The sequence below is a fragment of the Bufo gargarizans genome, chromosome 2, assembly GCF_014858855.1.
Source record: "Bufo gargarizans isolate SCDJY-AF-19 chromosome 2, ASM1485885v1, whole genome shotgun sequence".
Classification (NCBI taxonomy): Eukaryota; Metazoa; Chordata; class Amphibia; order Anura; family Bufonidae; genus Bufo; species Bufo gargarizans.
Window position 1 is genome coordinate 397,199,612 of NC_058081.1, and position 14,572 is coordinate 397,214,183.

A 14,572-nucleotide genomic window follows, 5' to 3' on the forward strand; every position below is an offset into this window, starting at 1 on the left:
ATCATATTTGAGTTATTAACCCCTTTAAAAGCAACCAAGTTCATGACGGACCCTTGCCTTCAATGAATATACAGGACTCCTAGATGTTATCACATTCGAGGGGTCTTCCCACATGGAAATTTATGGCTCCATTTCTGGTGATGTGCAATAGCTCCTGTTCTTTAGATAGGAGTGGAACCCACACCTGGCATATCCTCTGTATATGCCATACATTTCCAGATGGGACAACCCCTTTAAAGCAAATTGGTCTATATAAGCTTTCCATGAGATCCATGTAAGGCTACTTTCACACTAGAGTTTTGGCTTTCCGTTTCTGAGCTCTGTCATGGGCTCTCAAAGGCGGTCAAAAATGGATCAGTTTTGCCATAATGTATTCTGAATGGAAAAGGATCCGCTCAGAATGCATCAGCTTGTCTCCGTTCAGTCCCTATTCTGCTCTGGAGGCGGACACACAATGTAAGTCAATGGGGACGGATCAGTTTTCTCTGACGCAATAGAAAAAGGATCCGTCCCCCATTGACTTTCAATGGTGTTCAAGACGGATCCGTCATGGCTATAGAAGATATAATACAACCGGATCCGTTCTTGACGGATGCATGTGGTTGCGTTATTGTAACAGAAGCGTTTTTGCAGATCCATGACGGATCCGCAAAAAATGCTAAATGTGAAAGCAGCCTAAAAAGTATTGCGCGCAGTACCCAGGGCACTGCTGCTGACCGTCACTAGAAGATACTGCCCAATTGTTCAAGCACCATTTTCACTTCTGAAGAGCAAAAACACTGTACACGCTGAGGATTATATGTCCATGCCAATAAGAGTAGAACATCCTTTCTCCCGTATAAAAGCAATTCATAATTGAGCTACACGTTAAAGACCTTAACGTTTCTTGGCACCAGGGCTAATACATTTTGTAGGTACATCCTACCAAGAAGGTCTTGCAGACCTCCATGTTAAAATCCAAAGGATCCCATTTCATGGGCTAAATACAGAGAAGCCTTGCTTCACATTACACAGTGTTTCTCTGCCATCAGCTGAAAACCAGCTACACTTCTGTATATCTCAACATTTTAATATTCTACACTCTGCACAGAATACTGGGGGAATACAAGAGAGTGATTCAATACCTGACATAGTTAACGTGACTCCATCATTGATAGATTATGTATAATAAATCATACCCTGTTACCCAATCTGAAGATTGCCTTTCATACAAACTATGTATCATACTGATTGTAAAATAGTGTTTTATGTGGTCTAGAGCAGTCCTTCATCGCCCACTCAATAATACTTCTATATTTCCATATATTTCTCTCTCTCTATATATAGTCTCTTGCTTATATTGGCTCTTAAATCTGATGTGCGCGCTCTGTTCTGCTTTTTTCTTCTTAATAATATGATCATTTCACAGGTCCTAAATGACATGTATGAAAGTACCTATCGCTATACTAAAATGCACTGCTGCTTATTCTCTTCTCTAACACGGTAAGACAGTACAAAGTGACAAAGCCCACAAACCATTAAAAAAAAAATGCATATGTTGTATAATAAAGAGTTTGGAAGGCTAATTTGATAGGAGATATATTAAAAACTGCACAACCCCCTTTCACTGCTAAAAGACAGGATTTAAGGTGTCACTCGGTCCAACCCTGTGACACGTCACAGCGATCAGTAAACATAGATGAGTGGTCTGTGGAAAATACTACTTACTACAGGTGGGGATCCAACGTCCCCCCCGACACTGACGACGGTTTGACCATAGACAAGGGAAGGACACTGCTTCCCTGTACTTTTTACATTTGCAATAAGCTTTATAAAATAAATAGTTTTAAAAAGTTATCGTGCATGATATCAGGAATATCGATTCCTCTGTAAAATGATGGAAAAAAAAAAATAACATTCATAATGCTATGAAAAATAGTTTAAATAGTTTTCTATTCTTAAATAAAAAGTGAAGCTTCAGCATGTGTCTCTCAGCAAGATGATCAGGAAAGTGTTACATGGTTATGGCTGAAACAAAGTTGTGCGGAGCGGTTCATCCTCAGCACCAGCCAGACAGTATGTTATGGCAGTCTTCCTTCTCAACAGGACACAGTGTTGTGGAAAAATAGAGAGGCAGCAAGAAAATATTCTGGGTCCTTAATGCTTCAAACCAGCATCTAAGCGCAACCAATGCAGGCCTTGACGAGTGTAGCGTACCAGTTCTGTCATGGTGCTTGAATTAAAGATCAAGGGGCCCATTACTTTATCCAGTTCTGTAAAATAATCTGAGGGGAGAAAACAAAAAAACAAAAAACAAGATTTCAGAAATGGCCCTCTACCAGAAGACAACCACATTTGTCTAATCGCTCAGTAAAATTAGAACATACCATTTTGCTCTTTACAGAGCTGTTCAGCTTGGTCCCAAATCTCAGTGGCATAAATAAAATTGGATGTGACCTGGACATAGCTGGCTGCCATTTGGTGAATCCTCTGTGGAATAGTTACAGACGACGTACCACCCGATGAACTAGACACACTGGAAGTGTAGCTGTTGGAACTACCAGGAGACAGCTTTGGAGACACGGGAGAAGGCATGCTGACAGACTTACTGTTTAAAGAGAGGAGGACACAAGGGGTAAGATAACAATCATCACTGGTGGCACATGGACATACATAAACACCATACATTGATTGCTGAAGAGAACCTGTCACCAGAAAATGCAATGTGATCTGAGAGCAGCATGTTATAGAGCAGGAGAAGCAGAGCAGATTCATATACAGCTTTGCTTCAGTACAAGAAGGGGTTATCAGGGACTGATAAGCATTGTGGGTATAAGAGATAGCCATCAGTCTCTCCTTCCTCTACCAATCGCCATTTCCACTTCCTGTGAAAACCTAAGATACAGTTGTATAAATTACAGGTTTTACCGACTCTTTTCCTATATCTATCTGCTTAGTTTCTCCAGTTCATGTAGCACGCGTCCTCCGTCAATAATGTCATCCATTCAATAATGTATTTTTATAATACTATTATAAACTATTGGTTGAATGCAAATGCTGCAGATTGGCTGTGGATTTTCTGCACTGCAAAGCTGCAGCTAATTACAGTACAATACAGAAACAATCTGCAGCATATCACTTTTGGCGTGGATTTTTACCCCTAGAATGTATAGGGTGGAATCTTCTGTGAATCCACATGAATATCTGCATGTAACCGCAAACTCTACCACAATATACACAACAGAAAAAAATTCTGCTGTGTGCACTCATCATTTTCTTACCTTCCCAAACCCGGCGATGGAGCTTGTGAATTATTGTAAGAATTCTGAAAAAAAGATAAGGGATTCAGCGCACAGTTTGTACATAATTGTGCAATATTAGACATCTTCCTAAAGAGAAATCAAGTTCTTTCCATGTTACTAATTCTCAAGAGGATTATTTCTTCATTAATATATAAAATGGAAAAGCCCTTTAACCTTCCAGTGTGAAAGCACTATGGTCCTGGACTTGGGACAATATTAACAAGTAAATGGACCACATCCCGCTGCTTAGGCTACTTTCACACTTGCGGCAGTGTGATCCGGCGGGCAGTTCCGTCATCGGAACTGGCCGCCGGATCCGCCGATCTGCCGCTGACTGAAAGCATTTGTGAGACGGATCCGGATGCGGATCAGTCTCACCAATGCATTGCAAGGACGGATCCGTCTCTCCGCTTGTCATGCGGACCGACGGATCCGTCTTGTACATTTTTCTCATTTTTACCGATCTGCGCATGCGCATGCCGGAACGCCGGATCCGGCATTCCGAATGCCGGATCCGGCGCTAATACATTCCTATGGGAAAAAATGCCGGATCCGGCATTCAGGCATGTCTTCAGTTTTTTTCGCCGGAGAGAAAACCGTAGCATGCTACGGTTTTCTCTTTTGCCTGATCAGTCAAAACGACTGAACTGAAGACATCCTGGTGCAAACTGAACAGATTACTCTCCATTCAGAATGCATGGGGATAAAACTGATCAGTTCTTTTCCAGTATAGAGCCCCTAGGACGGAACTCTATGCCGGAAAAGAAAAACGCTAGTGTGAAAGTACCCTTACTTGTACAAGGCAAGGGGACAAAAATCCCAGCTGCACTAACTGATCATGAAGACAGCGTTAGTACATAGAGCCACTAATGATTCCCACTGGTGGCGGATGTTGGGTGGTCTTACTTTTAGGTGCTCCGTTAAGGTTTTTGAATACTTCAGTGCACTCTCTTTCTTCAGTTTAAACAATCTCAAGTACAGGAGGGACTGACATCGAAGACTAGAGAGAAAGAAGCATATACTGTCAACAAAATCTAACATGCATATTATATACTGTATGTATCTCTATATACAGTGTATACAAGCAGAGAGACAAAAAGTACTGTAGAAAGACAAGGCCCTTATACATGGATTCTGTGGGCTTAGAGGCTGGCAATGTAGGGAAGAAAGGGGGAAAGAGATGCAGGAGTGAGTTTCCTTGAGGGCATACATTACTATCTTTAAGAATTTTTCAGTACCTACCAAAGAACAGCCAATCTTTTATCAGCTGCTGTAGCATCTGGTGCTAAAGAACTTTTCAGTTTCATTGTATACCTAAGGAGTAATGGACAATACGTAAAAAAATTATGTAAGTATCTTAAGGCCTTACTCAAAGCATAGAACATGAATAATCTGTGCAAAACAGAAATAACTGCTGGCCAACCGATTCTATCATCTAGAATCTGTCCAGGAACCACTGATAGCACATGAAATCACGTCCCTTCCACAGTTTACCAGGCACAGCTCAGTACTGGATTACAGTTTACTACAGCATTTATGTGCAGGGACTGAGCTGAAATACCGGGCACAGCCACTGCTGAAAGTACAGAACTCTGCCTGGAAAACAAGAAGCAGGAACGCATTTACCACCACCAGGTAAAATATTTAGCACTATATTACAGTAATGCCTGCGTAACCTGGAAGTCAAAGAGAAAAGAAAATCTGCTTTCGGCCTCATGAAACGCATGTATTTTGTGGTCAGCAAAATAAAGACTACCACGGATCAGTGGTCCACATTTTGTGGCCAAGTATAGGACATGTTCTATCTTTTGCAGTACTGACAGATAAATGCGGAAAGCACATACCGTAGATCATCCATGTGCTTTGCACATCCATATGTCCGTTCCACAAAACGGGTCCAAAAAAAATGATGCAACACAGAAGTCATCAGTATATATTGAGGATCTGCGTTTCACGGACCATAAAATACATACGGCGTGTACATGAGGTTTTATTGACAGGGATGAGCGACTCTACTTCAGATGAAACGAGCACTCCGTAAAGAATTAGAATGTATTTACTCCGATAAGCACAAGTTTTTACGTTGCAAAGTCTCTCGAGACTTCATGTAATTACTGTAAAAAAAACTTTTTCCTGAACTCTGGTTCGGTTCCAAGGTACCAATTGGAACCGAAACAGAGTTTGGGAATTTTTTTTTTTTTTTACAGTAGAAATCAATTTATGAAGTTATAACGCAAAGTCTTACGAGACTTCGCAAAGTAATAACTTTGGCTCATCGGAGCTAATACAATATTGAAACAGTTTTATGCAAATTGATTTCGGACATTTAATAAGTCAATTCGCTCATCCCTAGTTATTGACATGAAGTCGCCTAAGAAAGTCTCAGCACATGACTTCTCCACATCTGCCTTCAAATTGTAAGCAGTTCATATATGGAAGGTATGGAAATCATGACCAGAAGATGTATGTATGAATGAAAAAAGAATGAACACATACTTAATCAGCTCCACAGTCTCAGAGTACATAGGAAAGGGGGATTTTGACTCTTGCACACTTTTCTCCAATGCATTCCCACACTCGATGAAGGAAACCACAGCATCAAGGTAGTATACTGCTTTTTCAAATCTGTCAGACTGCAGATAAAGAAAGGTATCTGTTAGAGGAAAGAAGACTCTTGGGGTAAATGAAGAGCACATATCACAGAACACTACCACTACAGTTACTTATGAAGCACACAGAACTTTACTGCAGCACAGTGCGTTACAAATTAGGATTCTGAAAGTGGGCACATTGGCACCCTTCCACAGACTGGAATACCATTTATCAGTGCAATAAGGGCTTACTAAATAATAAGCGGGGACTTTAAGGAAATGCGTCATCAAAAGTGGCCTATTGTTTAAATCACATTTTTATGTTTAATATATTTTTTAATAATTTTTGACTGTTTCTTTTAATTTTCCCTGTCAATATCTATATTTAAACAAAAAACTGAAAATCCTGCAGCTTTCGCACTGGCCACTAAGCCTAATAATTGGTGCCATTCCTTATCTATACACAGAGGTGATATCATTCCAGGCAGGATCAGAATAATAGATAAGACAGGATATAGGCGATTATAACAGTCTCTTTCCCATAGAAGTCAGGGATGTACCCTCCAGACCATTGTGTCTATAGACCATGGGGCTGCTGTAAAGCAATTTTCTTAATGCTCTCTAAATGTTGTTAAGCTGGCCATACATTTGAGATAATGATCGGCAATAACGATCAGTCGTCCATGGGATCGTGATCATATGAACGATCCCACCAACTAAACTGCCCAAAGGGGGAGCCATTTTTTTAAAATAAAAACAGACTCCCTGGTGCTTGAACACAATGGCAAATGAACGGCTGAATTCTGGTGATCATGCTATCAATGTCCAGTTTCGGCTGATGGCCAGCCAAAGTTTTCCAGCGCGGCGGATTGCATTTTCTGCAGACTAAAGTCTGCCACCCGTGATCGCGATCTCTCGTTTGTGCTAGGTTCTTTTTAAACAGTTGGCCAACTTTAATCTTATGTGTATGGCCACTTTTAAGAAGATTGCAGCCCCTATAATCATGTTCAGGAAAAATGGATTTTTTGTACTCACCGTAAAATCCTTTTCTCGTAGTAGGCATTGGGGGACACAGCACCATGGGTATATGCCCAGCTGCCACTAGGAGGCTGACACTAGAAACAAAAAAGTGTTGGCTCCACCCAGGTGGGCTATACCCCTCTGCTAGAGCCAGAACAACTCAGTCAGTACCAAAAGCAGTAGGAACGCCACACCTGAACCAAAAAGAAACGGAGTGCCAACAAGTCTTGAACTGGGGAACCCGACAACCACAAGCAAACGCCGGAACCACGAACAAGAACAGATGCTCCAAGGAAAGGGAGGGATCTGTGTCCCCCAATGCCTACTACGAGAAAAGGATTTTACGGTGAGTACAAAAAATCCATTTTTCTCGTGCGTGGCATTGGGGGACACAGCACCATGGGACGTCCCAAAGCAGTCCCTGAGGGAGGGAAGAAGATCGCCAGACGGCAACCTAAAGCACCGCTGCCTGCAGAACCTTACGCCCCAGGCTGGCATCAGCAGAAGCCAGGGAATGAATGTGGTAGAATTTGGCAAAAGTGTGAACTGACGCCCAGGTGGCGGCCCGGCAAAGCTGGGCAGCCGAAGCCTGATGACGCACCGCCCAGGAAGCTCCGACTGCCCTAGTCGAATGAGCGGTCAACCTGGAAGGGGGAGCGCGACCCTTCGCGGCGTAGGCCTCCTTGACAGCCGACCGAACCCAGCGAGAGATGGTGGCCTTGGAGGCAGGCAGACCTTTACGAGGACCCGCCGGAACCAGGAAAAGAGAATCCGAACGACGGAAGGGTTCCGTGAGGCGAAGGTACCAGCGGAGAGCCCGAACAACATCCAGGCAATGGAGAGACTTCTCCCGAGGGTGAGAAGGATTAGGGCAGAAGGAAGGAAGGATAATCTCCTCATTGATGTGAAACGGGGTGACAACCTTAGGGAGAAAAGAAGGAACGGGACGCAAAACGACCTTGTCCCGATGGAACACCAGAAAAGGCGACCGGCAGGAAAGCGCCGCCAGTTCGGAAACCCGACGGATAGAGGTGATAGCCACAAGGAAGGCAACCTTAAATGACACAAACGACAGAGAGATGTCTGCCAAGGGCTCAAAGGGAGAGGACTGAAGAGCATCAAGAACAAGATTCAGGTCCCACGGCTCCACCGGAGGACGAAAAGGAGGGGCTCGGCGAGCGACACCCTGCAGAAAAGTCTTAACCTGAGCCCGCGTGGCCACAGAACGTTGAAAAAGGACCGAAAGGGCAGAAATCTGCCCCCTGAGAGAAGCCAGGCGAAGCCCCTTATCAAAACCAGCCTGAAGAAAGGCCAGAATATTAGGGACCGAAAAAAGGAGAGGACGAGAACGTGCGGACTCGCACCAAGCAAAATACGCCCTCCAGGTCCGATAGTAAATACGGGCCGACTGGGGCTTCCGAGCGCGAAGCATCGTCTGAACGACAGAGTCCGAGAGACCACGGGCCTTCAGGATCGCGGTCTCAACAGCCACGCCGTCAAACGAAGCTGCGGTAAATTCGGGTGGAACAGAGGGCCCTGCGAAAGGAGATCGCGACGCAGGGGAAGACGCCATGGAACGTCGGCGAGCAGGAACACGAGATCTGCGTACCACGCCCTGCGGGGCCAATCTGGGGCCACCAGAATCGCCGGCACCCGGGCCGCCTTGAGACGCTTGAGCACTCGAGGCAGAAGAGGGATGGGCGGAAAGAGATACAGAAGGTCGAACTGGGACCAAGGCAGAACCAGGGCATCGACCGCAAGAGCTTGCGGATCCCTGGACCGCGCAACATAGCGCGGAAGTCTGTGATTCAGGCGAGACGCGAAGAGATCCACGTCCGGAACTCCCCACCGGAGACACAGTTGATGAAACACTTCCGGGTGGAGAGACCATTCGCCCGGGTCGACGAGCTGACGACTGAGAAAGTCTGCCGCCCAATTGTCGACCCCGGGAATGTGGACGGCGGAGAGAACGGGAACGTGTTCCTCCGCCCATCGCAGGATCTGAGAGGCCTCTCGCAGGGCCATCACGCTCCTGGTGCCCCCCTGATGATTCAGATAAGCCACGGCGGTGGAGTTGTCCGTTTGAATCCGGATCGGGAGGCCGCGCAGACGGGAAGTCCAGTGCGACAGTGCTAAGAAAATCGCCCTGAGTTCGAGAACGTTGATCTGCAGGGAAGATTCCTGAACAGACCACAGACCCTGAACCGTAAGGGACTCGAACACCGCTCCCCATCCCGAGAGGCTGGCATCGGTCGTGATCACGCGCCAACTAGGGGGGAGGAAGGACCGGCCCAGGGACACCGTCCGGGGAAGCAACCACCAGGAGAGATCCAGACAAACCTGAGGAGGGAGACGAACGAGGCGCTCGAGACCCTCCGGGGACTTGTCCCACCTGGACAGGATGAACATCTGCAGGTCCCGAGAGTGGAATTGGGAATAAGGAATGGCTTCGAATGAGGCCACCATCCTCCCCAGGACGCGCATACACGTCCTGATGGTCAGAGAGGACGGCCTGCGGAGAAGATGTACCCCCGCATGAAGAGAAGACACCTTCTCCGGGGGAAGGAACACCCGCCCGAGGCGAGTATCGAACAGCATTCCCAGAAAGAGCATCTTCTGGCGTGGGACAAGGGAGGACTTGGAGTGGTTGACAAGCCACCCGAACCGAGCAAGAGCCGAGAGGGTGATGCTCAGGCTGGACAGATTGTCCTCGGGAGACGGGGCCCGAATCAGAAGGTCGTCCAGGTAAGGCACCAGGGCGACCCCCCTGGCACGAAGAAGAGCCACTAGGGGAGCTAACACCTTGGTGAAAACCCTTGGTGCGGAGGCCAGACCGAAGGGAAGGGCTACAAATTGGAAATGAAGCGAACCCACCGCGAAGCGAAGGAACCTTTGATGGGAGAGGGCGATGGGAACGTGGAGATAGGCATCCTGAATGTCGACCGACGACAGGAACTCGCCCAACTCCAGGGAGGCGATCACGGACCGGAGGGACTCCATGCGGAAATGACGGACCCGGACAAACCGATTGAGCGCCTTCAGATCCAGGATAGGACGGAGTGAGCCGTCCTTTTTGGGGACGGTGAACAGGTTCGAGTAGAAGCCCCGAAAACGTTCTGACTCTGGAACCGGAACGATGACCCCCAGAGCGCGCAGGGAATGAATGGCCTGAAAAAAACTGTCTGCCCGGGCGGGAGACATGGGGGGGGACGTCAAGAAGAACCGACTGGGTGGGAGGTCGGTGAATTCGATTTTGTACCCCGAAGAGACCACCTCGAGAACCCAAGCGTCTTCTACGTTTGCCCGCCAAACATCCCGAAAGACGAGCAGGCGCCCTCCCACCATGACGGGGATCGAGTCATGCTGAAGGAGGCTTAGTGGGCTGGGGACGAGCGGGCTTGGGTTTGGCGTGCCAAGAGGGCCTGGACTTGAAGGAAGGCCTGGAAGGCTTCTTGTCAGATCGGGCAGGAGGGGCCCGAAAGGACCGAAAGGACTGCGTCCGGGAGGACGATCCGGGGAAACGACGGCGGCGAGGCTGATTCTGAGGAAGAAGAGAACTCTTACCTCCAGTGGCCTCGGAGATGAGCTCCTCTAAGCGTTTCCCAAAGAGCTTTCCACCAAGAAAGGGAAGAGAGATAAGAGCCTTCTTAGAGGCGGCGTCCGCCGCCCAGGAACGAAGCCAGATGGTGCGGCGGATAGCCACAGAGTTGGCGGCCGCGCGCCCAGAGCGGCGAGCCGATTCCATAGAGGCGTCACAAAGAAACTTGGAGGCCTGATAGATCTGGGAGGCAAGCACTGCCAAGTCCCCCTGCTCAGAGTCAGCAGGTAAAGCACGGAGAAGCTGCTTTGCCCAAACGGCGCATGCCTTGGCGACCCAAGAGGCGGCAAACGCAGGACGGATGGCGGCGCCCGCTGCGATGAAAACGGACTTGGCCAAGGAGTCGACCCGTTTATCAGCGGGATCCGACAAGGAAGCCGCATCAGCCAGGGGAAGCGTAGTAGCCTTCGCCAGACGAGCGACCTGAGGATCCACCAGGGGGGGCATCGTCCAGAGATTGACCGAATCCTCAGAGAAAGGATAAGGAACATCAGAAGCCTTGGTGAGATGAAGGCGCCGATCAGGGTGACGCCATTCCCTGGCAAGGAGAGCGTCCAGATCCTCGTGATTGGGAAAAACCACAGTGGACCGCTTAGAGCGTCGGAAGGACACTGCCTCCATGGAGGAGGACGAGGGGACATCCTGCACGTGGAGTGCGTCCCGCACGGCTCTGATGAGATCCTGCACTGCTGCCGACATCGCCGAACACCGCTCAGATTCAGAATCTGAAGCGGAGGAGTCCCCAGGAGCGGCGGAAGCGGCTGAAGAAGAAATCTCACCGGACTCAGACCTAGCCGGGGAGTGATCCGGGGAAACTGAGGAGGAGTGAGACCCAGCCGAGACCGTACGTGGTCGTTTGCGGGACCGAGAGCCGGAGCGAGGCTGGGAACTGTCGCCAGGCGTATCACCAGCGGTAGAGGCCCTGCCAGAGGCGGCCGCAATCTGGGCAGGGAGACTGTCCAGAGACTGCGCCAGGGATTGGGAGAGGCTAGCAAGGCTACCTATGGCCTGGGACAGGGTAGCAGCCCATTCCGGGAGAACCGACAAGGTGGAGGCCGCAGGAGCGGACTGGGCGGGCCCGGGGGTGAGGCACTGCACACAGAGGGACGTAGGCTGGCCGCATGGGAACTTCCTGCTACACACAGAGCAGGCGTAATGAGTGGAAATGGCGGCAGGGGGAGTGGGGGCCTGACCAGAGGAAGACATGATGGCCTCTCGGTGGTGGAACCTGAAAAGAAGAGGAAGGAGTCAGCCAGAGGCTGCCTACCACGACCAATGGTGCTGTGTCCCAGAAAAAACCGAAGCTGGAGGATCCGGAGCGCACAGAGTGAGGACGCACGCGGCCGCACAGCTCAGGCAGAAGAGAGAGAGAGAGCGTCCGGCAGAAGAACCGCCCCCCTAGCAGCCCGCGCTGGCGCAGGATTGGGCGGAAAGAAGAGAGGCCTCCGGAGGAACGCCCACAAGGGGAGAGGCAGAGAGGAAGCCCGGGAAGCCCAGGAGGCGGAGACGACGCCCGCCCACGTGACCGCGGCCTAGGCCAGGCAAAAGCCGCGGCCTCTAGTATGCCAGGGTGCCGCCGGAGGAGAAAAGCGCCGCCGCCGGCAGGCCCCCGCCCGCCAGCGCAGGAGGCGGAAGCGGCTAACAAACAGCCAGCGCCGAGGGAAGGCAGAGGAGGGGACACAGCCACCGAGGTAGGGAGAGCGAGGGCCGAAACCGGCCGTCTTAAAGGGGCCGACACCATTAAAAAAGGCTCCAGAATGGCGACCCCCCTGAGAGGAGAGCGGGGGAGACCCCAAGAAGGAGAGGTGCCCCCCCCCAAAGGCCCAGCTTACTAAGTGGAGGTGGGGGGGTGGGGGAGGGGGTTGGGGCTGAAGCACATACTCACCCTCCGATTAGTTCAGGCGCAGCATGACCACCCCCTCGGCGGACTCAACACGGAAACCGTGGGTCCGCCGGAATCCACTGCGGAAGCAGGTCACGTTGGGGACTGGGTGGCTGCAAGGTACCGAGTACGCGCCCGCAGGGGGACAACTAAGGTGGAACACGATGGAGCCGCCCCTGCTACCTGTAGAGGAAAAAATTAAAAGAAATAAAAATAAAAATAAAAGATAAAAAATTAGCAGAAAAAGGACCTGCTAGCAGGTCATGTCTGCCTCCTACGGACACTAGAACTAGACTGAGTTGTTCTGGCTCTAGCAGAGGGGTATAGCCCACCTGGGTGGAGCCAACACTTTTTTGTTTCTAGTGTCAGCCTCCTAGTGGCAGCTGGGCATATACCCATGGTGCTGTGTCCCCCAATGCCACGCACGAGAAATACATAATTTTTTTTTTATAATCTTTCATAAGCAAAGGGTGTGTGTTGCTATCTGGTTTTAACTGGCAGAAACATTTTTGGCGACACATTTTCTTTAAAAAAAGGTGTGAGGTAATAAAACCATTTGGCCATAAAATATAGAGAGAGGAACTTTGAGAGGACTGCAACGTTTACTGATGTGTGTTTTAGTATCTACTTGCATTCCCCGTGTAATAACAATTCTGCAGCATTTATTCTTATTACCATGTTTCATTCCTTTATTATTTCTGCAAGAAGTTATGAACCTCTGCAGATGAGATACTGATGACCTATCCCGAGGAGAAGTCATAAATATCTTTTCCTGGATAACCCCTTTAATATTCAATTCCCAGACCACCCAGATAGTATCTGGCTTGAAAAGTCCTGTTCACATATAGCAAGACCTAGCCCAATACTCGCCTCTACCCTCCGCCTACCAAGTACTGTATTTCTGCATTTATTTACAGATTACATATAAAACATGAAGCATGTCATAGTTTACCAGAGCATCCGCATTGTGCTTGAGCTTCTTTGCTTCTTGTAAATAATGGTCAGCTGAATGATTCCTGGAGGGGACAAAATACATAATAAATTAATAAATTATATATACACACACACACACACACGTTTCAGTTCTTTCTATAGAGCCTTTGGCTTGACAAAGGCTCCATAGAGAGCTGAAACGTTGCCGTCACATGGGTTAATAAACCACCCATTTTCTTCACAATATTTTTTCAATGTATTCAGTAAGACCTTGGTTGCCGGTCTTTTGCACTTTACTTTTTTGTTTTGAGATAGAGATATAGATATTACACACACAAGCTCAAAATTAGAGAACATACAACTTCCTAAACGTCACAGTCACTGCATAGTCCTATTTGAAATTATCCCCAAAAAAGGAGTATAAGGCAGTATTTTAAACATTTTTCATGAGTTACATTTTGTGATTTTTCGAAAATTGCATCTTTTCAACATCGCAAACTCATTGAAGTCCTCAGAAAGACTGGTCGTCAGTGAAAGAAAAGAAAGAAAAATGCAAGAGAGGACAGGATGATGCAGAGAATATTGATATTGAGTAGCAATTGGTTCAGCACTGAACAGGGTAAGGATCTGTCTCGTCGTTAAAGAGCATTTGGACTGGAAGCCCACTCAGCAGTGACCAAACCTCTTATGAGCAGAAAAAAAACAAAAGCCTTGGATAACTTTTGCTGAGCAACATGCTGTGTGGACAGAGGACGAAAGCAAGTTTAATGCGAGTCCAATGGGAAAGACTGAACCCAAAGTGTGTAAAGAAGTCTGAACGGTGGAGGAGGAAGTGTCATGGATTGGGCAATATTTTTGGGAGCAAGAGTTGGGCCTCTTATACAGATACACGGCAAAGTGAATGCAAATCTTCATTAGAAGCTTCTTCGACAACATGTGGTTCCTTCCCTGCGTTCATCACTCAATCAGCCAGCAATTTTCATGCACTACAATGGCCCCCGTCACACAGCAAAAGCAGTTCCTTGCAACTGAAAACATTGAAATAAAACGGCCAGCTCAGAGCCCTGCTCTAAACCCAATAGAAGACCTCTGGAAAATCTTTGGTGACAACGTTATGGCCAAGAAACACACTAGAGTCACCGAACTGCGGAAAGGACTGGAAGAAGAGTTGACCAAAATCACACCAGAGCAGTGCAAGAGAAAAAAAGGAGATTTTTGTGAAACTCACCTGTAAAATCTTTTTCTCGTCTTTTCCATTGGGGGGACA

At 48.2% G+C, this 14,572-nt stretch overlaps 1 protein-coding gene across 7 annotated transcripts in view; it reads right to left on the reverse strand.

Moving 5' to 3' along the window:
* Nucleotides 1-554: 554 nt before the first annotated feature.
* AFF4 (AF4/FMR2 family member 4) overlaps nucleotides 555-14,572 on the reverse strand; it is a 116,747-nt gene continuing 102,729 nt past the window's right edge. For all 7 annotated transcript variants that reach the window (XM_044280838.1, XM_044280836.1, XM_044280834.1 and 4 more), the window contains 7 exons: nucleotides 13,325-13,388; nucleotides 5,778-5,914; nucleotides 4,524-4,595; nucleotides 4,188-4,281; nucleotides 3,261-3,304; nucleotides 2,367-2,587; nucleotides 555-2,264 (listed from right to left, as the gene is read on the reverse strand). In XM_044280838.1, coding sequence (XP_044136773.1) covers nucleotides 2,137-2,264; nucleotides 2,367-2,587; nucleotides 3,261-3,304; nucleotides 4,188-4,281; nucleotides 4,524-4,595; nucleotides 5,778-5,914; nucleotides 13,325-13,388 — 760 coding nt within the window. In that variant the 3' untranslated portion in view covers nucleotides 555-2,136. The remainder of the gene's footprint in view (nucleotides 2,265-2,366; nucleotides 2,588-3,260; nucleotides 3,305-4,187; nucleotides 4,282-4,523; nucleotides 4,596-5,777; nucleotides 5,915-13,324; nucleotides 13,389-14,572) is intronic.